The sequence below is a fragment of the Heterocephalus glaber genome, unplaced genomic scaffold (assembly GCF_053883595.1).
Source record: "Heterocephalus glaber isolate CG9 unplaced genomic scaffold, H.glaber_assembly_v1.0 deba00001442, whole genome shotgun sequence".
In the NCBI taxonomy this organism is placed as follows: Eukaryota; Metazoa; Chordata; class Mammalia; order Rodentia; family Bathyergidae; genus Heterocephalus; species Heterocephalus glaber.
In genome coordinates, this window is record NW_028258296.1 from 32,808,368 (window position 1) to 32,833,510 (window position 25,143).

At 33.9% G+C, this 25,143-nt stretch overlaps 1 protein-coding gene across 7 annotated transcripts in view; it reads right to left on the reverse strand.

Moving 5' to 3' along the window:
- Window positions 1–25,143, reverse strand: part of Dpyd (dihydropyrimidine dehydrogenase) — a 901,729-nt gene that overhangs the window by 615,886 nt on the left and 260,700 nt on the right. For all 7 annotated transcript variants that reach the window (XM_087212682.1, XM_087212683.1, XM_087212680.1 and 4 more), the window contains one exon: window positions 23,811–23,898. In XM_087212682.1, the coding sequence (XP_087068808.1) occupies window positions 23,811–23,898 (88 nt within the window). The remainder of the gene's footprint in view (window positions 1–23,810; window positions 23,899–25,143) is intronic.

The window sequence follows — 25,143 nt, forward strand, 5'->3', positions numbered from 1 at the left end:
AAGTGAACAAAATGTTTTAGATGTTGTCATATGTGTAATAATATTGTAATAAAAAAGGGAATAGCTACCTGAAGGACAACTCAGGAAATATGTGCATGTTTGTCTCCCCTCAAAATTGTAGGCTTAATAACAAAAATATATTAATCACAGAAAAAGAACTTGGCATTTATTGAATGAATGGATAAATGAGTGAATGAAGTTATATAAGCTTTAGCACACAAATTATGAGAGTGAAGCCCATTTTTGTTATTGATACCAAAATTGCATGACTGTTGATATTTCAAAAGAAAACTTTGAAACACTAGGTTTTTCAATAGCATTTTAAGAATGTAAGAGCACAATTAATATTAGAAACATATTTACATGAACAAAAGTATTAAAAATTCATTTTATTGACTCAAAAATTTTCTTAATATCGGTCTTACTTTTCTTCTTTGTGGTCTTGGTGGTTAGGAAACTTAAAATGTATTTGCTTTTCATATAACCTTTTTACTTCATTCTGCTTTCTGACTCTCTTACAGAAACAAGGATCATAGAGTAAAAATAACTTCAAGATTATATTGCCCTTACAAATTTCACTCTTTCCATACTCTATCCCCCTAAGCTTCCATTTCCTAGAAATATGACTGTACTTTGCAAAAGGCAGGAGCTGAGAATATAGACACATACTTGCATGCACACACAAACACACACAGGGAAATAGAACACACTCAAATAAGTGGAAAGCAGTGATAGAGAAATATGAGATATTTACCATCAAAAGCTAAACACACTTCAGACTCTACTACTGTAATAGTAAACCTCCCAGTTAAGCCAATCACTAGAGTCTAAGTTTTCTCTAAGCTCCATATAATCTTGTATTATAGCCCAGAATTTTTTTGCCAGAAATTTTGGTCAGATAGTTACCAAAAACACATTAGAAAGGGAAAAAAGACAAAAAACATAGCACTGATTCAACTTGCCCTTGAGTACTCCATTAACTAAATATTTCTATAATTGATAGAAAAAGAAACACACATACACACAAAACTCCAATAACTTATTACTTGATTGTACCAGAGTGTTCATTTGTAAACAAATTTATAAAAGTAAAAATGCCCAAATTTAGTAATTACAAATGAATATTAATATAAAAATGATTACACCTCTGAAAAATTAGTAATTTTCTTTAATAATCTACACTCTTATTATTTTAAAAAATTTTATTTTGAGCTCTAATATTTTGTTATTTTTTACTACTTTTATTTATTTTTTCTCTTTGAATTTTTCTAAATAACATAATAGCAAACTTGAATACAATTTAGGTAAAAAAACAACCCAATATTTAATTGAATTTATTATATAGGAGATCAAAAGTATTAAACTTACACCTATTTTAATCCTCTATTTGGCACAGAAAAATACACTACTACTTAATCACATTACTTTAAAACTAAAAGGAAAAACTCCAATTCTTTTCACTACTTAGTTTTATTTTTTTCTTATTCCATATTCAGATGAATCTGTCTCTAATTCATCAGGAATACATTTTCTATAGTCTAATAAACTTTGGTATACAATGAATATGGTTTTATCTTTTACACTGAGATGATCGATATGCTTGTATAAAAAGTTTAAGACATGTCCTAAAATATCCTGAGTTTTCTTCCCTAAGCAATAGAAATATGAGGAACTGTATTCTCCTAGTTACTTTCTGGTAAGTCAGTAGGTGCTTAGTGTTACAAGTCAAAATGAAGAACTGGGATAGAGGACAACAATCTGGAAAAGAAAGATGAGAAAGTCTATAGATCAAGTCCTGGCCTAGCAGCAAAATGACTGTCCATGTGTTGTCCTTTTTTTTAATTATCAAAAATTGATGAGAAAAATAAAGCTAAGCATTAATCATAATTGCTAAGAAAGACATTTAAAACTGTCAGTTAAGTCATAGAAAATTGATTAATCTCATTTCTCATTCTCATTTATTCCTTCTCTGATTTTAATCTGTGAATGTGTTTTGGGTTTTTTATTATAAAATCTAGTATGTACTTATTTACTGGATTTACCTTAAAAGATTAAATATTACAGCTATGTAAGGAAAAATAGAAGCTTTATTTGAATAATATTTTTTTTAAATCTAACACATTTATGTAATTAGGACCAAATATATTTTAGAGTGTATCTTTCAAATACACTATTTGTGAAAATTATAACCAAGATAAGAGGAACCCAGATGCTTTAATTAAACACTAAAATGTGGGGATCTACTTGAATAAGCTATTTTAAAGTGTTAGTAAAAAAATGCAGGATGGGTGCATTTTCTGCTTCAAAGACCGGTGTTCCATACATATAGTAAATTCTAAAAAGAGGTGAATATTCTCAAAACAACTTAAGTTGTATTGGACCTAAAGAGTTAATTTGATTATACAATGCTACTATAATTTATATTTCACATAAATTTCTTCTAAAATGTTTTTTTCCTAGTCTCAAAAGTATACAGAAACATAAAAAATTAAATAATTCTTAATACCTTCTTGCATAACCTGCTAACTAAATCTGTCCTCCATTTTTTTTTTAAATAAATTCTTCCTGGCAAAGCTCCACTCCTCTGTTTACGTATACTCTAGGGTTGTTTTCACAATACAGTATAAAGGCAGAGTTGATAGGTGAAAAACAGACCTTGTGGAGCACAAAACCTGAACTATTTGCTATCAGTTCATTTACAGAATTTTTTTTTTCTTTTTTTTTGTACCGGGGATTGAATTCAGGTCCTTGTGCTTGTGCAGCAGGCAGCGAAACCACTGAGCTAAATCCCCGGCCCCATTTACAGAATTTTGCTGATAATTCATTAAATGTCATTTTAGAAAACAGAAACTTAAAAGGATACTTAATTTCTCTCTCTCTCTCTCTCTCTCTCTCTCTGTGTGTGTGTGTGTGGTACTGGGAATTGAACCCAGGGCCTTGTGCGTGCTAGGCAAGCACTCTACCACTGAGCTACATCCTCAGCCTAAATTCTATCTCTTAATATTTCCTTCTGTAATTGCACCCTTTCAGACCAACCTTCCTGCTGAATTCAGCCCTTTCTCTTCGTATCTTTGGTTTATAATCTAATTAAGGCTATCATAATATCACAGACAATAAATGTCAATAGTTTTTATGAGAAAGGTTCTTATTTGTCAATCCATCCTATTCATTAATTTTATAAACTGCAAGCTCTTGGAAACTGGGAGAATATAAAAAATAAATTAAAATTATTGAATACTACGTAACACCCATTAGAGTACTATTATATAAATATTGGAAATAATATGGAAAAATGAGAAGTCTTGTGCACTATTGAGGGAAGAGTAAAATGGTGCAGCTAATATGGAAAACAGTATGTGACTGTTCAAAAATAAGCATAGAAATACCAACTGGTTTAGTAATTCAATTCTTAATATATACTCGATAGAACTAAAAGCAGGGATATCAAGAGAAATTTGTATTCCTGTTCATAGCAGCTTTATTTACAATAACCAAAAGGTGTGTAATAAATACAATTCTCATATAGATGCTAATCCAAAATTACTTTGTGAGAACTAAAAATAACTTATTCAAGTAACTTAGTCATATCCCAAGAAATGAAGCTACTATACATTACATTTATATTCATAAAATTCTTATCTATTAATTCCACTGAAGTGGTTTTATTGTATTTCTAAATATACTGGAACTTGTTTTTGCAATCTCTAGTTCCTTGTACCTTGCTAAGTATACTGTAGAAGGTTTAAGATATATTTTAAAATGTGAGCAGCCAATATGGCGTTCTAACATTAAAAGAATAAGAACAGGGAAAAGCATGTGACTGTGCTATAATCTTCACTTTAAAATCCTATTTTCTTCCAATAAAATGGAAACTTACCAGAGAGAGATTAAATAGTAGTCAGTTTTAAACTATGTTGTTGGAGCACAGTGAAATATAGACATTAAGGTTCAACAAGCAAAACCACCATTTAAATTTAGGAAGAAAAGTAGGAGTACAATAAAAACCTAATGATCCAAGGAAGCAATTTTCTCATTAAAAATTACTTTCTTCCCATAAATGGAAGTGTTCATATAATCTTGGACTGATTTACCCAAATATCAATATCTTTTTCTCCAAGTTTAATTTATGAATTAAAAGCTGGATCCACAATTTATCTCAGTAACACAAGAAAAATGAACATCTGTTAACTTTGTACCATGTAAGTTGTGTGTGGTGGGGCTGGGTGTGAACAGAGCCTCTGATGTGCAATGTTCTTTCTGTTGGCACACCAGGTGGCACCGCATGGCTAATCAGATGATGATAACACCCATCAAAATTCCTTACATATTTGAGAATAGAGAGTAAATACATAAAAACTTTGTCTAGAAAACTTTTTTCTTAAATGTCCTCAGGAACTATGCTTAATTGTGTATTTTAAAGAGTTATGTAATTTGAGTTAATATTTGAATTAACCATGTTGTAGTATTGTTTTCCTATACATTAATTCCTCACGTAAGTCGTAATATTACTAACTGATATGAGCTTAACAAATTTAGAAAGAGTAATATAACCATGTTAGATTCTATTTGGGGAATTGAAAACATGATTATACTGGATGTTCCTTAATTGAAAATCAAGATCTAGAGAAAAATTAATTTGATATAAATTTCAATTGTATCGTTACTAAAATAAGTTTCCTACATAAAATACTGTGGGTTAATGAAGTCTCTTAAAAGGGATGTTCTTGCTCTACAGCATGCAGATTTTAAGTATTTAAAGTCGAAGTTTATATGTAAAAACCATTTGTCCATTTTATCTCCTGTTGATAGACAAAGATGATGCTGTCTAACCTCCACAAAAAAGAAATAAGTAATGAATGATTTGTCCTGTAAAGTTTTCTACTTCAGTACTTTTGGAAAGATTCTTTTTAGAAAGAAATATAAAGCATATTTAGAACTATACCTAGTTTTCTTTAGTTTTGCATTAGTGAGTTTTATGTCACAGTGACAGAATGCCTGTGAAAAACTAAAAGGAGAACAGGTTTATAGTGGATGACAGTTGCAGAGATTTCAGTCCATGATCCCTGTGCACCATTGTTTCTGGGCCTGTGTGGAGGCAGATTATCATGGTGGGATCAGTGGTGGAGCAAAGCGGTTCACCTCACAACAGGTACGAAGGAAGAATGGTGGGGAAGGGTCCAGGGACAGAATATATCCCCTCAAAGTCTCACTCTCAATTTGTTTCTTTCAACCAGACCCCACCAACTAGTTTCCACCCTTGCCAATAGTGCCATTAGTTGGAGACTAAGCCTTCAACACAAGCACCTTGGTGGTACATTCAACATCCAAATTGTAACAGACTTGCATCCACCTCTCCCATTTCTGTATCATTTTTCATGGCTCTCTCACTAACCTTATTCTTTGTGTGTCATGGTGTTATGGTTTAGATCTGAAATGTTCCCCAAAAGCTCATGTCGAAGGTTTGGTCTCCTAATAAAACAATGGTCAAAGGAAGAGAATTTGGAGATGACTGGATCATAAGGGCTGTAACAAAAGAAGATTAATCCATCGATAGATGCATAATTGGGAGGTGAACTTCGGAGGCGGTGTCTAGTTGAAGGGAGTGGGTCATGGAATGGTGCTCTTGGGATGCTATCTTTCCTCTACCCTTTCTTCTTGGGTTCTTTCTGCTTTTGGCTGCTATGAAGTGAACTGCTTTGCTCCATCCAATCCTTCTACCATGATCACAGGTGCAGAAACAATGAAGCCAACCCATTATGACTGAAACCTCTGAAACTGTGAATCAAAATAAAGCCTTTCTTCTTTCTTCATGGGTGTTTTGGCACAGTAATGGAAAGCTGACACAAAAAGTGTTAACATTTTTATATAGCAGTTGTTCACAAAAGGGTAAGATCAGCAGAACTGTGTACTTTTTAGTATGAAAATAGCTATCCAGACATATGCATCCTAGTTTTAATTGAAATCATTATATATTACACATATGCATTCAATGTAGTCTTGAATTATTCCACATTTAACTTTACCAAGTTGGGAGGTGTGCATTGTGGTGTCTTTAAATCCTCTATGACAATATCCACTGTCTCAGTGACTTCTAATTTTATAAATTATCCTGTTTATTCTTCAAAATTAACATCCTACCTCTAAATCACAGCCCAGATGTAAAAGACAATTACCACATTAAGAAAAATCACAATGTATTTTATGTACTAAATGTTCGCGTCCCTATAAAATCCATACCTTGAAACCCTAACCCCTAATCTATTGATACTGGGAGATGAGGCCTCTTGGTTTAGAATAAATTTAAATGAAATCATGAGATGGGATCCTCATGATTGGATTAGTGCACTTAATTAAGAAGAGAAAAAGAAACCAGAGTTCATTCTCTTTTCACGTACATGAACCAAGAAAACACCAAGTGAGCACACAGGGAAAGGAAGCCAGCTACAAGCCAGAAAGAGGGCTTTAACTAGAATCCATCTAGGCAGAGACTCTGATCTCTGTACATATAAAGAAATTAATATTTGTTGTTCAAACCACTCAGTCTGTGGCATTTTGTTATGGCACCTGAGCAGTTAGACTGTACTCACAGTTTATGCTCTATAATATCTGCTTCTAGGTTCAAACAGTAATTTCCTTCCACAAAAATGTAAATGGAAGCTACAAATGGTGGCAGTTGACTGCAGAGGACCATAATATTGATTATGCCCAAAGCAGGCTGTAAAGAGTTAACCCCACAATACAGTTGTTTATAGAAGTGAGTCTGGCTGAAGCCTATGTGCCAAGATCAGAGTAACTCACTCCCAAATTCCGTTCCCACAACTAAAACCTTTTGACTAGAAGGAAAATGTTCTAATTACAACCATATATTTGGTTGATTCTGTTTCTAATTTAAGAATGCTTTGTCTTGCCCTTTATGAGCCTTGTTTATATTAATTTCCATAGAAACTCTACATAGCTTGCCTTTACCCCAATTGATTGCCAATAGAAGTCCGTGCCTGGGACTAGCCAGCACCTTTGTCAGTTGCACCAGTGTTGGTTGTCCTGGCAGCCCACTTTCCTTTTCCTAGTTCTGTTTCTTAGTGTATTTATTTCTCAGGCCTAGGTTGTATACCAGGCAAGGTACTGGAACCTAACTGCAGAGGTCTTCAGTAGTTGACAGAACATTGTTTTGCTTCCTTCAATAATTTTCCAATTCTCTTATCAAATGCTTTGTAATAGCTAAGTCACAGAGAACTCCTAAAAGAAAATTAATGCTTGAACAATGAAAAGACCATTTTTCCTCCATTTATGCAACTACTATAAGTGAAATATATCTTTGTTATGAAATATATAGAGAAATATATTAGAAATTCTTCCATTTCTCCATCCAAAGAAATTCAAAGAAGATTAAAATGTTTGATATTTTAAAACATTGCATATGCCTTTTTGTAATTTTTTCAATAAAAAGAACATGATCTATAGAACATTTTAAAAGAAATGCAGATATTAAATAGACATTCATCACCTACACTACTGAACAACTTTTACCAGTGGAAAAAGGTATCACCTTAAGAAAGATTTTCTTAAATCATAATAAATGCTTATTCTTAAACACAGTCAAGTAAATAATCCCACTTAAAAAAAAATTAAACAAAAACTCTCAAACTCCCTAACATTCAGCATTATACTGTAATGTTCAATGTAATGACAAAACATAAATATGAATGATTTAACACTGTCACTGAGACATTGCAAAAACTAATAAAACTGTCTGAATTTTGTAGAGAGTAGGAGATGGTCTGGATGCTTGGAAAGATGCATGAATTTTGAAAAGTTAAATGATCAAGCATAGTCTCAAAACTTTTCAAGACGTTACTACATTATCATTTCTTTCTCTTTGCTTAATTTTTAAAACTTCAAATATTATATTGATGTTATGCTATGTGTTAAGATGTGTCCTCAAGATGTGGGATATAAATATAAAAAAAATCCTGACTCCTGTATGTGTTTAACATACTGTATTTATGGTTAGCTGTAGAAGGATACATGTAACCAACCAATACTAATAAAGGGGTACTATATTCATTCTATATATGGTATATAACATATTTCATTATATACAAATAGAAAATGCACACATTTATTTCAGTGGAATCGGTTTAATAGTGTCATGAAGGAAGTATCATTAGAGACGAATTTTTATGAAGTTTTGACTTTAGCATACAAAAGCAGACTAAAAGATTTTCCCAGAAAAGGAAAGACTACAGATACAAAGATGAAAAATAAACTTTTGAAAGAATGTGTAGATATTAAATGATGATCTTATTGAAAAGTGGTAGACCTAGGTTGGTCTTTTCTTTTTGAGAAAAGGAAAAAATGGAAACAAAATCTTTGTAAATAGGGAGAGGTGGAGGGGGGTTAAAGGGAGGGCATGGGAATGGGGAAAAAATAAGAACCAAAATATATCATGTCAAGGTACAAGTTCCCAATGATGAATGTCATCATATTGTATACCTAAAATGTACCAATAAATTTAATGAATAAAAAAGGGTTAATTCAACCTATTGAAAGTGGTTTTAAGACAACTTGACTTGTTATGAATGCAGTGAATACCTAAAAAATATCTGAGCCATTTATTACAGTGTCACATTACTACACAAACCACAACTGTTTTGGGAGAAAAAATATAACCATCATAGGAACAAGGATTACTCTTACTGGCATGATTATCATTGCCTCCTATAATCAACTATAATTAGTACAAGCTTGGCAAGTTTGGAAGCAGAAAAAGATTTAGAGGTCTTTAAAGTGATTTACCTGTCTATTTTATGATATGGGTTCAAATAACTCCCACTCATTGACTCAGTCCTTTTAATAAGACATTTCCAGTATTCCTTCTGATTTTTTTTCTTTTCTCTGCTTCTACATCTCTAAAGTCATCAGTCCCTACTACCTCCTTCTAAGATTAATATGTGTTTTTATAAATATATGTTAATACTATCAAAGAATAATTGCCCTACATCTCTTTTATATCCTTCTGGGGCTCTCCATGAATTCATTAAGAGATGATTTAATGAATTCTCAGCTGGAATTCTATTTCCCTCATTTTTGAATTCTTGGGAGCCATCTTAGAATTACATCCTGGTACTTACAAGTGACACTAGATTAAACAACATTACAAATTTTTAAAAAGTGGACTTGCAAAATATCCATAGCTTTTTATTTGTCTTACAATGAAGGCAAGCTTATTATTTTAAAATAATCTTTTCATAAATGTGGATGTTGACCACACAATTTAACTTTTTAACTAGGGACAGAAGAGGTGGTCTAAAAATTTTATTGCATTTTCTTCTAAATAAATACTAACCTTCCATTATTATGTACAATTTAGATAGGCCTGATTAAGACACTAGTTAAGAATAACTTTTATAGAGAAGAATTCTGGCTGTAAGAAGGCACAAGAGATTTAACTAAAGGCCACACTGTAGCAAACTTAATACCACAATCTCTCAATGGATATTCTTAATTGTAATTATCTCTTCTTCAGCTGTTATAATATTTGGGAATTTTCACATTTTAAAAATATTATTTTATGATGGTAACAGAAAAAGAAATAGTTGGTGGTAGCAATGGGAAAAGTGGGGTTAAATATAAATTATAATCAGAGTATAAAATTACCATGTTGAAGAATCTTAAATGGGATGTTACAATGTAGGCAGGTGTCACCAGGTAACATGTTGGCTTTCAGTTATTGTGTTTGTAACAGCCTTTTATGCTGATATTGGCAAAGTATGGACATTGGCATTTGTTAAAATTCTCCTCCCCTCACTACAATATTCATTTTTCATGTTTAGTAGCCATTTTTGTTTTGTTTTTCTTAACCTTTATTTTCTTAGCCATAAAAATGCTAGTAATATCTACTTCTAGGGATATTTTAAGACTTAACAAGATAGATTATATTAATAATTTTACTGGTAATAATATTAGCTATCACAGTTACTGCTACCAATACTAGCATAAACAATACTATTGCCCCCATTTGCTTATTTCATTAATACTGTAATACCAACTTTATAATAATGTAAAGTATATCCCCCCTGCAATTGGTCAATGTTATAGTACTCCAAAATTGCCAAATTTCTACATTTCCCATAAATTTATTTTGGCAAATTGTCAAAATAACTTCATTAAGAATCATAATTTAGGGCTGTGCGGGACTGAGAGGTTTCAGGCTGACTGGGACCTGCTTCCTCCGGCTTGCTCCACCAGCTTGCGACCCGGACAGGTTTGCGACCCGGACAGGTTTGCGACCCAGACAGGCTTGGACCTGGACAGGGTGAGGACTCCCCCCGGCACACCCACCAGCTGCCAGCTTGGCCACGCCAATGTCTCCAACAACCCCCGCCCCGCCTCTGGCCTTTTGGCGGTGCAGCTACTTAGTTCCACACTACAGAGGCACAGGGGGACATAAAAGCCATTGTCCTGAGCTGCAGAAGTGAACAAGAGAGAGAGGGCCTCTCTCAGGATCCCTGATGAAAACAAGCCCACTAGAAAAGTGAAGAGAATCTCTGAAATAAAGGCACACCAAACCACCGTACTTGGTAAGTTGGAAGAATCATCACCTCCCTTCGGAACCTGGACTATCTTCAGGGGAAGGGCAGCTGAAACCTGCACTAGAACCTTGCAGAGTTCAACCCTGCAGGAGGACAGGGAGCTCAGCTTGGGACTTGCAGCCAGAAATCTGGCTGAATCTCATGCATCTGGGACTAGCTTGCTGAAACTCATTGACTTATAACTACACACTGTTGCCCACGTTGTCTATTGTAACAGCAGGGACAGCCTGAATGAGGCCCTTCATTTGTATCTTTTATTTGTTATTTTCAAAATTACCACTATTTTGCTCTTATTTTTAGGACTTTTTTTTTTTACTCTTTTAAAATTTGTATTTTCTCTTTTTCCTTTCTCTTCTATTTTCCTGCTCTCTCTATCTGCCTTGCTCCCTTGCTTTCCCACATTGTTCTTCATATCCCCTTTCTGTTCCTGTTCTGGCCTTAATTTATATTTCTTCTTTATTTTTCTTTTCTTCTCTTTCCTTCTCTCACCTGTGTCCTCTGGCCTCATTGCTAACCTTCCCCTATCCTTCTACCTACCTATTCCTCCCTCTCCAACTCCCTCTAACTCCCCATACTGAAGGGTAAAGTTCCTATATTGAAGAGTTTATCCAATATAAGCATATGTTGGGTTGGTCATTGATTTTGATTTAATTCACACAGTTAAAGGGGATAGATTAATAACTAGCACAAACTGTCATTTTCTAAGATGTACTTGATGCTATGGCGTTGCTTATTGTATCACTTGGGCTAAGGTGTGATTGATCTAATCAGTTGTCCTTCCTGTTATAATGAAAATGAGATAGCCTCAGAGCCATTAGAGATTCAAAACCTAAAAACTAGCTATATCTGGAAGACACCTCTGAGAAGCAATCATTCCATAAGAGTTCTAAATACATCAACAAAGATACGTACAATAAGCAACTTCAAAATATCAACCCAGGAACTAAACCAAGGACAATAACAAAAACAAAAATGAGAAGACATTTAAGAAAGTCACAAAATCAGACTTCTACCCCACAAAAGGCACATTCTGGGGGAAATGAGGTGGAAAAGTCTGATAATCAACCACCTGGACACCCTGAAATGATAGCACAGGAAGTAATAAAACAGATGAATGAAGCTCTAGAAAAATTAAAAGCAGAAACAATCTCCCAGATAACTACAGAGATGATGAGCAGAGTGAAAGACATAATTAAGAGGCTCTAGAACAGAAACTGAAAAAAAAATAGATGAGCTCAGAAACATGCTGGAAGCCATGAATGGCCAGCATAAGAAAGAAATGAAAAACATGATCGCTCAACATAAGAAAGAAATGGAATCCATGAAACAGATTCAAATAGATATTCAGGAGATTAAAAACTCCATTGAAATCACGCAGAACAGATTAAAAGAATCTGAAGATAGAATATTAGATATCCAAGACAGGATTGTGGTTAAGGACCATGAAAACAGAGATTTCTTAAAAATAGCAAGGGATCATGATAAATCAATCCAGCAGCTGCTAGATGATGCAAAGAAGAATAACATAAGACTGATAAGAATCCACAAAAAAACAGGAGAAAGTACAACTGACATAAAAAAACTGTTCACAGAAGTAACAGTAGAAAACTTCCCAGACAGAGGTGGAGAATTGGATATACGGATAAGTGAGGCATATAGAACTCCATCTAGCCACGATAAAGAAAAATCTATACCTAGTCATGATAGTCAAGATCCCAGAAACCAAACAGAAGAACAAAATTCTACAGGCAGTTAGAGAAAAGAAACAAATCACCTACAAAGGAAAGCCCATCAGAATCACGGTAGACTTCTCAACACAAACCCTCAAATCAAGGAGAGCCTGGAGTGAAGTATTTCAAGCCCTAAAAGAAAATAACTTCCAACCTAGACTGTTGTATCCTGAAAAATTAGCTTTCAAAAACGATGGGGAACTCAGATACTTCCATGACAAAGAATACCTGAGAAATTTCATGAACACCAAACCAGCACTCCAAACAATTCTAAGAAATATCCTAGAAAAAGGCAATGAAGGTCACAACTCCATGAGGCCCAACAGCTGGAAGCCACTAGGCAAGGTAAGAAACTAAAGGGAAAGGGGAAAAAAATAAGAAATAAAAGAGTCAACAATAGTAAAACATCATGACAAGGATGAGTCAATATCAATCAATTATAACTCTCAATGTTAATGGCCTCAATTCACCAATCAAAAGAAATAGACTGACAGAATGGATTAATAAGCAAAACCCAGCAATATCCTGTATACAAGAAACACATCTATAACAAAAGGAAATCCATAGACTGACAGTAAAAGGATGGAAAACAGTTCTTCATGTGACAGGAACCCAGAAAAAACCAGGTGTAGCAATGTTATTTGCAGACAAAATAGATTTCAAACCAAAACTAATTAAGAGAGACAAAGATGGTCACTACATCCTTGTGAAGGGAACAATCCAAGAGGAAGAGTTGACAATCCTAGATATATATGCACCGAATACAAATGCCCCCAACTATACAAAACAAATATTATTGGACATGAAAAACCAAATAAGCACTAATACAATTGTAGTGGGGGACCTCAATAACCTACTGTCACAAATAGACAGATCACCTAGACAAATTAACAATGAAATTCTACAACTGAACCAATCTATTGAACAAATGGACTTAATAGACATTTACAGAGTATTCCACCCCACAAAACAGAATACACATTCTTTTTAGTTGCTCACGCATCATTCTCCAAAATAGACCACATGCTAGCTCATAGGACATGTCTAAGTAAATGTAAAAGAACTGAAATTACCCCCTGTATATTATCAGACCACAGTGCATAAAAGTGGAGATCAATAACATAAGAAACTGCAAAACTCCCACAAACACATGGAAATTGAATGACACTTTGCTGAACAACCAATGGGTCACAGAAGAAATTAAAGAAGAAATTAGACAGCTTCTACAAGTAAATGATAATGCCAGTACAACCTACAGGAATCTATGGGGCACAATGAAAGCAGTTCTACACGGGAAATTCATAGCAGTGAATGCCCATATTAGGAAAACAGAGAACTCAGATAAATAACCTAATGCAGAACCTCAAGCTCCTAGAAAAAGAAGAGAATAACAAACCCAAAGCCTGAACAAGAGAGGAAATTATAAAGATCAGAGCAGAAATCAATGCAATGGAGACTAAGAGAATGATACCAAAAAAAATCAATGAATCAAAGAGTTGGTTTTTTGATAGAATAAATGAAATTGATAAACCTTTAGTCAACCTTATCAAAAAAAAGGAAAGAAGAGGCTCAAATCCATGCAATTATGAATGAAAAAGGTGAAGTCACAACAGACCCAGCAGAAATCCAGAGGATCATCAATACCTACTTCAGGAACCTGTACTCTAATAAAATGGAAAACACAAAAGAAATGGACAGATTCCTAGATACATATGAATTGCCAAAGTTAAATGAAGAAGATATAGAAATTCTAAACACCCCAATTACAATGAATGAAATTGAAAATGTAATAAAATGTTTACCAACAAAGAAAAGCCCAGGTCCTGATGGCATCACTGCTGAATTTTACAAGACATGTAAAGAAGAACTATCACCATTACTCTTTAAACTCATCAAGGAAATTTAAAAGGAAGCAAGGCTTCCAAATTCATTCCTGGAATCAAGTCTTATTTTGATTCCCAAACCTGGGAATGACCCAACCCCAAAAAGAGAGCTACAGGCCAATCTCCCTAATGAACATAGATACTAAAGTCCTCAACAAGATACTGGAAAACAGAATACAGAGGGTTATCAAGAACATCATACACCCTAACCAAATCAAATTTATCCCAGGATTCATGGATGGTTCAATATTTGTAAATCAATAAATGTAATACACTATATTAACAGAATCAAGGACAAAAACCACATGATCATCTCAACAGATGCAGCAAAGGCATTTGACAAAATCCAACACCCATTCATGATAAAACATCCTACAGAAAATTAGCATGGAAGGTGTTTATCTCAACCTGATTAAGGCTATCTATGAAAAACCAATAGCTAGCATCATACTAAATGGTCAAAAACTCAAAATTTTGGGCCGGGGATTTGGTTCAGTGGTTTCGCCGCCTACTGAGCAAGTGCAAGGACTTGAGTTCGATCCCTGGTACAAAAAAAAAAAAACAAAACTGAAAACTTTCATGCTAAAATCAGGAACAAGACGAGGACGTCCATTACCACCACTTCTGTTCAATATTGTTCTGGAAACATTAGCCACAGCAATTAGAAAACAGAAAGAAATAAAAGGAATAAAGATAGGAAAGGAAGAAGTTAAACTCTTATTATTTGCTGATGATATGATACTTTACATAGAAGACCCCAAAAACTCAGCCAAAAAATTTCTAGACTTAATTGACAGAATCAGTAGAGTAGCTGGTTATAAGGTCAATACCCCACAAACAATAACCTTCTTATAAACAAATAGCAGACTCACTGAGAGAGAAATTAGGGAAACAATTCCTTTTACAATAGTATCCAAAAAAATGAAATATCTAGGAATCAATCTAACAAAGGAACCAAAAGACCTCTACACTGAAAACTACAGCATCCTTAAAAAAGGAGATCGAGGAGGATATAAGAAAATGGAAAGACATCCCTTGTTCTTGGGTAGGAAGAACCAATATAGTGATAATGGCCATACTTCTAAAACTACTATATAGATTAATTGCAATGCCTATTGAAATTCCAACAATATACTTCACAGAACTAGGGAAAACAATCCAAAAATTCATTTGGAACCAGAAGAGACCTAAAATAGCAAAAGCAGTTCTAGGCAACAGAGACATGGCTGGGGGTATCACAATATCCAACTTGAAGCTATACTACAAAGCTACTGTGATAAAAACAGCATGGTACTGGCAAAGAAACAGACCCAAGGATCAGTGGAACAGACTAGAAGATGCAAAAAAACTCCAGACATACTCAGTCACCTCATCTTTGACAAAGGAGTCAACCACCCTCATTGGAGGAAAGATAGACTATTTAATAAATGGTGTTGGAAAAACCGGATTTCAACCTGCCAGAGATTAAAACTAGATCTGTACCTATCACCATGCATTAAACTAAGATTGAATTAAAGATCTAAATATTAAGACAGAAACACTAAACTTGCTGGAAGCTAAGTTAGGTAGAACTCTTGAAGACATTGGCATAGGAAAAGATTTTATGAACAAAAGCTCAATAGCATGGGAACTAGCAGAAAGAATAAACAACTGGGATTTCATCTTATTAAAAAGCTTCTGCACTGCAAAAGAAACCACCAACAGAGCTAAGAGACAACCTACAATGTGGGGAAAAAATTTTTAGCAGCTGTAACTCAGACAAAGGGATACTATCTAGAATATATAAAGAACTGAAAAAAATCAGAACCCCCAAATTTGAAGACCCAATTCAAAAATGGGCATCTGAAATGAACAGACATTTCTCAGACAAAGAAGTAAAAGCAGCAAATAAACATATGAAAAAATGTTCAACATCACTGGTCATTTGAGACATGCAGATGAAAACAACACTGAGATTCCACCTCATCCCAGAAAGAATGGCTGCTATGAAGAAATCAACCAATAACAAATGCTGGCAGTGGTGTGAGGAGAAAGGAACCCTTCTCCATTGTTTGTGGGAGTGCATATTGGTGTGACCACTATGGAAATCAGTGTGGAGATCCCTCAAAGAACTAGGGCTAGAGGTCACATTTGAAGGGGAATAGCTGGGTATTTTCCCAACAGAATTAAAAGAATCATACCACAGAGATACATGTGCACCCATGTTTATAGCAGCACAGTTTGTGATAGCTAAAGCTTGGAAACAGCCCAAGTGCCCATCAAATGGAAACTGGATAAAGAAGATGTGGTTTTTTTATAAAATGGAGTACTACTCAGCCATAAAGAACAAGAAACTAGAGTCATTTATAGCTAAATGGATGCATATTGAGGCCATACTCTTAAGTGAAATAAATAGGACATACATGTAAATGCCGAATAGTTTCTCTAGTGTGAGAAACTGAAAGTATAAATAAGGATTGAAAGGATTAATAACAAATAACTGATACTCTGAAATAGGAAAAGGTCCAAAGACGTAGGGGTAGTGGAATGGGATGGGGAAAGGAAAGAAGGGAAAGGAAAAATTATGAGAAAATTTTAAAAAATGGAAATGAAGTCTATGTAAGTAGGGAAGGGTGGAGGGGGTGAAGGGCACACAGGGAATGTGGAAAAAATAAGAACCAAGATACATCATGTACAGGTACAAGCACACAATGATAAATGTAAATGTACTGTATTCCTAAAATGTATCAATAAAAGAATTTAAGGAAAAAAAATAGAAAAAAATAAAGAATCATAATTTAGGGCCAGGGATTTAGGTCAGTGGTTCCACCACCTGCCTCGCAAGCAAAAGGTCCTGAGTTCAATCCCTGGTACAAAAAAAAAAAATCATAATTTAAAAAATAATTATTAAGGTCCCAATATATGCCAAGGACTTTGCTGGCCTACTATATATCTATCAATGAACAAAGCAGACAGAGTATCAAATAGAATTTTAAAAAAATAACATCTTAAGCTAAGAGCTTTAATATAAAAGCAAAGATGAGTCTAAGTTTATGGCCCAAAATTAAGATAATATAAAATAATTGTAGACAGGAGACATAGCATGTGATCAAATTATCAGGACCCTGGAAAACCTAATTTTATATTTTATGGAATCTCTTTGTCTTTTTTTTTTTTTTTTTTTTTTTTTTTGCCCGTGGTGATGCTGGGAATTTAACCTCTGATCTAGAGCAGAACATGTATTTTACCAGAGAGCTACATTCCCAGCCCTGAAGTCTATTGTTCATTCAGAAGACAACAGGAAGCTTTGGGAAATGATATGATAAAATCTGATTTCAGCAAATTCAATATTTCTGTTATGTGGATAATGGTGGCCAAAGAGACTGATTAAGGGGCTATAACAGTAGTTAGGTCACATTAGGAAAGGGAGGTAGTGACAACAAAAGGTGAATTCAAAGCAAATCTTTTAGGTAGACACAAAGGTGGAGTAAGGTGACTGTTCATTCATCTCTACAATATCTGTGTGCAGTTCCTACCAGTGTTCACTATATCATAAAATATTTCACTGTGGTTTCCTCAGTAGTCCTTTCTCTTTCATACACATTTTGAAATGTTTGTGAAAACTAAGAAAATATCAGAAAAATATGTAAGTTTTACCAGTTATCTGTGAGTATTTTCATAAATGTTCCTGTCACCACAGACTGGCTTAACTTGTTTTCAGCACTACTGTGTTTTGTGAGGAAATGAGAGGAAAATAAGAGAGGGATGGATAGTCATAAGAAGAAAAGCAAAGACTATTGGTCCTCTTCCTTAATCATCTAGGACAGTGCATTTTAAACCTCATTTAGAAGAATCATCCAAAGAGCTCAAAACAATTATATTTAGTTTTTTAGTTATACTTAGTTGATAGCCCAACTAACCCTACATCTCACTCTTCATATTGTATTATATGATTGAATAGCTCTTTAGGGGGAGATATTGAACATCATATGAGAAAATGGTGATTAGTACTTTAGGGGCCTTACAACAGATAGTTGTGGATATCAAACTCTATACAGTAAGCCACATTTTAAAAAACAGTTTATAAGGGCTGGGGAGTTAGCTCAGTGGTACTGTGCCTGCCTTGCAAGCGCAAGGTCCTGAGTTCGATCCCCAGTACAAAAAAAATTATATATAAAGCAGTTTGTAGAAGCACACACATCAAACCAAATGTACACAACTGAAAAAAACTTTCTTTTACAAATTTCATCACCTGATGCAGTATATTTTTGAATTTCTACTCTATTAGCTGTCATTTCAGCCAAGGAAATATCCAAAAAATGCTTTAAAATGCCTCTATTCTTACTATTTTGTCCTGGATAATAGTTACTTTTAATTTTTAAAGATGCGTTAACATGAAATGAGCTTATCACTACACTAAAAGAAGAAAAGACACAATGATTTTAATGTATTGTATTGATTTTAATACTAACCAAAGAGCCATCCAATATTTTGAGAAAGCTTTATATAAGTGAGTATTCTAAATCAGTGTTAAACACTGATAGTAACACATTGTACAGATGCTTTTACTTTAGTAAAAATATCAAAATTTTAGATAATTTTTTAAAACCTCTTATTAAAAAGACAACTGAGTCTAATATTGAAAGGAAAACATAGCCTACAGCTCATTTAGGAAAAAAACTAAACATCTCATGAGTAAAGAGATTCAACTCTTTAAGAATCACAATGGTACACATTCAGTGAGATAAATTCCTTAGTGAATTCAGCTTGCAATAGTTAGGTGGAAAGATCTAAACGTGAATTCTCCCCACCAATATCACACACAGTATTTAAAATGATAAGACATAAGATATTTATTTACATGAAGACAATGTGTTTACTGAATTATCTATATTAAGTCATATAAAATAAAAAGTATTTTATTTAGAAAAAATAAGGTAAGGTAAGGGTTGTTACAAATACAGGAGATCTATAAGTATGATATTCTCAACTGCAGGAAGAAAATTCATCTCCATTTTCACTAAGCTGTCTATACAACCAACATAGAAGCACTAAGTCTTATGAGTATTTTCTTTCTTAAGTGCTTTAATAGTCTCATATGTCAAATGCCAATGGTTTCTATAGCAGAAAATTTTATGTGACTCCCTTTTTCTGTATCTATTCTCCTTCTCTATAATAGAAGGAGTTTAATGGGGAATTTGTCCACTCTGCTAACAGCTGTATTTCCTAGCTTCTTCTGTTGCAATTTATGTTATATGGTCAGGTTGTAGGCAATGAGATAAAAGCAGACACAATGTGTATATTTTCTGCTTCATAACTTAATGAGAAATGGAGCTGCCCCTCTCTTTCTCACTTCTCTAAGCATAAATGTAGAGATCAAGAATTGATCAAGGATGTAAGCCAGGTATTGAAGATGGCTCACACTGTAACATGACACAGAACTAAATGCATAATGCATATTGTTTCAGCCTAGCCCCCTCAATGAATGTATACATTATATTCCATAACATGAGCTAAGATTCAAAATATCACCAAGAATGAAAATCAGGATAGGGGAATTAGAGGAGGAAGGAGGGAAGAGGGAGAGAAATGGAAGGGGATTAATAAGAAATAATTGTCTTATGTACATGTACACACTCCCCAACATGACTGAAAACTGCATGAATTGCAAATCAGTGCATAAAATAAAATTTTTTAAAAGTTAAAAAAGAAGGAAAATCTATATCCTAAATAATACAAAATTCCTATTCTATCATTTATTCTTCAAAACTCAGTGAAAAGGGGTAGATAACATGTGAGTGAAGTTTAATTAGGATATAGTAGCAAGGTTAATGAACAGAAGCATGTAAGGTTCTGAGACTGTCTAACCATTATATGGTAATAGAAAGGTCATAAATTCCCAAATTGACAATCAAGAATGTCAAATAAACATTTTCTAGAGAATAGGGATACTTGTCTTCTACAAACAGAACCTTTCTTTTTGACAGGATGAAACTTTCTTCTATATATTTTGTACAAAATATTGAAATGGAATACAACTGCATTCCTCACATCACTACACCAAAATGTCAAAAGATTCCTTTCTCAGCATGAAAATACACAACAACATAAATATGAAAGGAATCTACATTTTCAAAATTGTACACACACATTGCAGAGTCAAATAGAGACCACTGTAATGAAATGGGCACAGAATTTAAAAAAAATAATGTAAAGGAGTTTAATAGAATTAGATAAAATAAAATTCCCAAAGGTTATTCTTTCAGATAGAAGTTATTTCTTACCATTAGAATCACTCACAATTATAAACCATTTAGTTTCTCCAATTTTTGTGATAGTTTTCTTCTTATGCAGTTAATTTGGAGTGTTTTAAATACATTAGTTATTGATTTGGCCCCATTTCTTCAGTTCAGACATTTTTTTTATAGACATGGACCATAGAGATGCTATGTAGTAGTACTAGCCAATATTATCTAGTAGTGGAAACATATATTTTATGTATAACTGCTGTAGGAAAGCTCAGTGATGAATCTTAAATAGTTATATGTTGACTCCAGACTTAATATCTAGCTAATTTTTTCATTTTCTTTAATATATGCTTGTTGGAAGAAACAGGAACTTTCAAATTGAGTACTGTTGGTATTCACAGAATAAATACTTGCTGTGTTTCTTTACATTTAATTCTCAGTACAAAAGAAATACTGAAAAGTAAGACCAAAGTTTGGTATAGAACCTCTAAAGATGAAACCTAGGTACTACGTCAGAACATTTTCTTTTTCTTGATGTACACAATGATCATTGAGCTTAAATGAAAATAATGTAGCAAATATTCATGCAATCACAAGGCTCTGAAAGGAATGATATTGAATACAAAATTTAGGAGCTAGTACAAATTTCTATCTTTAGTTTTTTCTTTTGTGGTACTGGGAATTGAATCTAAGGCCTTCACACTAAGCTATATTCCCAGATGTTTTTATTTTTATTTTAGACAGTGTCTCACTAAGTCAATAAATTATAGAAGCTGAGCTCAAATTTGCAAACTTCTACCTCAACCTCCCAGACTGCTGGTATTAAGAGATTTGTCCCACCACACCTAGACTTCTTCCTAAGTTTTCATCTAAAAAGGTTAATGCAGAGCTTCCCTTAGAACTGGTACCAATTGTCTAATAATATAGTATGCAGCATTTTGGTAACAAATATCTAATTGACAAAGAAGCACTAGTGATGATATAGCTATAGATATGCAAAGTAAGAAGATAGCTCCAAAATAAATGCTTTCCAATGTGTGATAATTTAAAAATATGGGAAAGATTTTATCTCCATGTAGATTTATTATTTAAATATTCACATGTACCAAGCGTGAACTGCAAAAGAGAAAAGCTGAAAGACTTGAAGATGAACTTGTTGTATTGAGTTTCAGTTTTTCACATTCCATTGTCCAGAGTACAATCATTTGAGAAAATAAGTACAAAGTTTAAGATAGAGATTAAATTATACTAGTTGTTCTCTCCATTTTCCCAATAAATGATAAGTAGAAGAAAAAAGATTAGAAAACTCAACATACATAGGATATTTAAGTAAAGTACACAAACCTAGTATACATTAAACGGTTCAATGGCTATATATATCTCTGAGACTTTCAGAAAAATTACTAAGCATGTATCTGATCAAGTAAATACCAAACCAAAACAAAAACTGAAAAACTTCCCAAATTTGAGGGGAATTTCAAAAAATGAATAGAAAAAGAGCTAACTCTGATGTGCATTATCAATTTAATAATTGTATTATCATAAAAAGACAAAGCATCTAGACAGATTCTGAGCTTCCATGGGATGATGTGAAAACAATTTACTTCCCAGAGATGGCCTGCTGTGACAGTGGCGTGCTGAGAGAATGGGAAGATAAAAGACTGCCTTGCTGAAGTCTAGTCATAATGAAGGTGACACAGCCCAAATGGTTATATAACTAAAATTTAGTTATTTGGCCAATCATTAATGTTTGTATTTACCTGGACAAATAAAACTTCCATTATTAAAAAATACATGTCATGTGGAACCAGAAGAGACCCAGAATAGCAAAAGCAATACTGGTTAACATGAGTAAAACAGGAGGCATCACAATCCCCGACATGTAGCTGTGTTACATAGTTACAGTGTTTAAAACAGCAGGATAGTGCCACAGAAAAAGAGACATGAGGATCAGTGGAACAGAACAGAGAATTCAGAAACAAACCCAAGCAAATTTAATTATTTTTCTGTTTAACAAAGCGGCCAACACCATACACTGGAGGAAAGAGACTCTTTAATAAATGGTGCTGGGAAAACTGGCTATCCACATGCAGATTGAATCTAGATCTGTATCTCTTACCATATAATAAACTAAAATCAAAATAGACCAAAGAAGTAAAACATTAAAATAGAAAATACTTAATTTGCTGGAAGATAAAGTAGATAAAACTCTTGAAGACACAGATGTAGGGAAGGACTTTCTGACCCCAATCCCACTTGCACAGGAAATAGCACCAAGATTCAACCAATGGGATCATATCAAATTAGAAAGCTTTTGCATGGCAAAAGAATCAAGCAACAGAATGAAAATACAACATTCAGAATGGGAAAATAATTGTCAGCTATTCTTCAGGCAAAGCACTAGTCTCTAGACTTGTAAGGAGCTCAAAAAAAAAAAAAAAAATAGACACTCCCCCAGTAAAACTCCCAATCAGAAAATGGGCAAGTGAAATGAATAGACACTTCACAAAATAAGAATAAATGGCCAATAAATACATGGAGAAATGTTCAACATCTCTGGCCATTAAAGAAATGCAAATTAAAACAACACTGAGATTTCCTTTTACCCCCAAAAGAATGCCTGTCACCAAGAAATCAAATAATAACAAGTGCTGGAAATGCTGAGAAGCAAAAGGAACCTTTCTACATTGTTGGTAGGAATGTAAGCTGCTGCAACCACTGTGGAAATAAGTATGGAGATTTCTGAAAAAACTAAAAGTAGAATTCTATTTGACCCAGCTGTTCCCCTCTAGGTATCCTCCTGAAAGATTTAAAGACATCATATTTCAGTGATACATTCATACCAATTTTTATAGCAGCACCATTCATAATTGCTGAATCTTGAAAGCAAGCTATATGTCTATCAACAGATGAAAAGATAATGGAAATGTGCTACTTACATGCAATGGAGCACTACTCTGCCATAAAAGGGATAAATTTTAGTCATTTTTAGGAAAATTGATGTACCTTCATACAATAATGTTAAATGACATAAATCAGACACACAAGGTTAAATATTGCATGATTTCTCTTATATGAGAAACCCAAACTATAAATAAAGAGCAAAATAAAAGATAACAGAAGAGAAAGAGATCTTTCTCAAGTGGGAATGGGAGCAAAGGATGGATAGAGGGGGAAGGGAAGGGTGATGAAAAACATGTAATTAATATGTATTATGTACCTGTACCAACTCCTTATAAAGAATGTAAACATTATATTCAGCAAACGTGTACTAAGTAAAATGCAAATAAAAATGTCTGAAGGTAATAATTTTGGAGAGATTTTGTCAAATATTAAAAATATATTATAAATAAACATATTTGGAAGTCAGCTACTCACCTATTCCAATGAAAGCAGCTTTGTAACCATCTTCTTTCAAAGTACTGAGAGTCATTTCATGCACTGAAAGGCTGTTACCACAATTTATCTAAGAAAACAACATTAAACAGGTTGAACAATAATATTTTGGCATTTAGTTAATTAAAACTAAAACACTGAACATAAGCAAAACTAAAACACTGAAAATAAATTTAGTCAAAAAATCTATCTATAAAAAGTCCATACACAGTACGTGGATATTCTTATCTTTTAGCATACAGGCTTACATAAAGAAAGTGCGTATAAATAGAATACTAACATGTTTTATATTAGGGGTAAATACAGAAAAAAGTCAAAAGAAAATTAAACTCAAGTCAGTAAACTTTTGTAGCTTACTAAATATGCTCAAAGCGCTATGTGAAGCACTTGAAACAATAAAATGACAAGTGAGACACAGTCCTTGCCTCTAGTTAAGAAGGGGCAGAATACCTACACACCATAACTGTAAAACAAAACAATGTGATTGACATATGTACATGGGAGTTCAGAAAACAAAGAGATTCATTCTAGTCAAGATCATAAAGATGAGAATAGAGATAGGAAGTGGATTTCCACAGGACCTTTAACAAGAATAGATAGGACTCGCATGGGGTTATTGTCCAGGGAAGATGAATAAAGTCAAGAAGCAGAGGTTAGTCACTCCATTAAAAGTCAAAATACTTAGACACTTTTTTTTTCAGACTAGAGTCAATTTTTAGATCTGGCACCTTTTGTACTAAAAGAAGCCAGGTTCCTAGGAGAAAGGACTCTAAAATATCATGGCAAGTAAATATAAATTTTATTCCCCACCGAGAGTAATGGTCATGTACCCAGGCAGCTGTGCACAGGGGAGAGCAGAACAACCATGCATTTCAAGGAATATTGGAGCTAGGTTCTTCATTGACATCAAATCTTGGAGACACAAGAGTGGAGGCCTATGCAAGAGGTAAATAGTGGAGCCTGACTAAATTCTGGTTCAGTTCACAGTTGGTCCTTTGAAACTGTTGACCCTGTCAGTGAACATTCTCCTCATCTCCAAGGCCATAACTGAAATTGATAAGGCTGTCAGTTGAAGTAGTCCCCATGTTAAATCTCTGGTGTATGTAGTAAGAGTTATAATAGCTCTCATATTTGGGAAAGCTACATGAAAACATCTTGATGTTTTGAGAGAGTAAATGAAACAACATACATTACCCAGAGTACAGGTGAGATGGGGAAAGTAGGTAGTGGTCCCTGTCAAATATCCGTTTAATGCACCGGTTTGGCCCTTGCTAGGATCAGATAGTTCCTAGAGGGTGAATGGAAACTGCAGGCT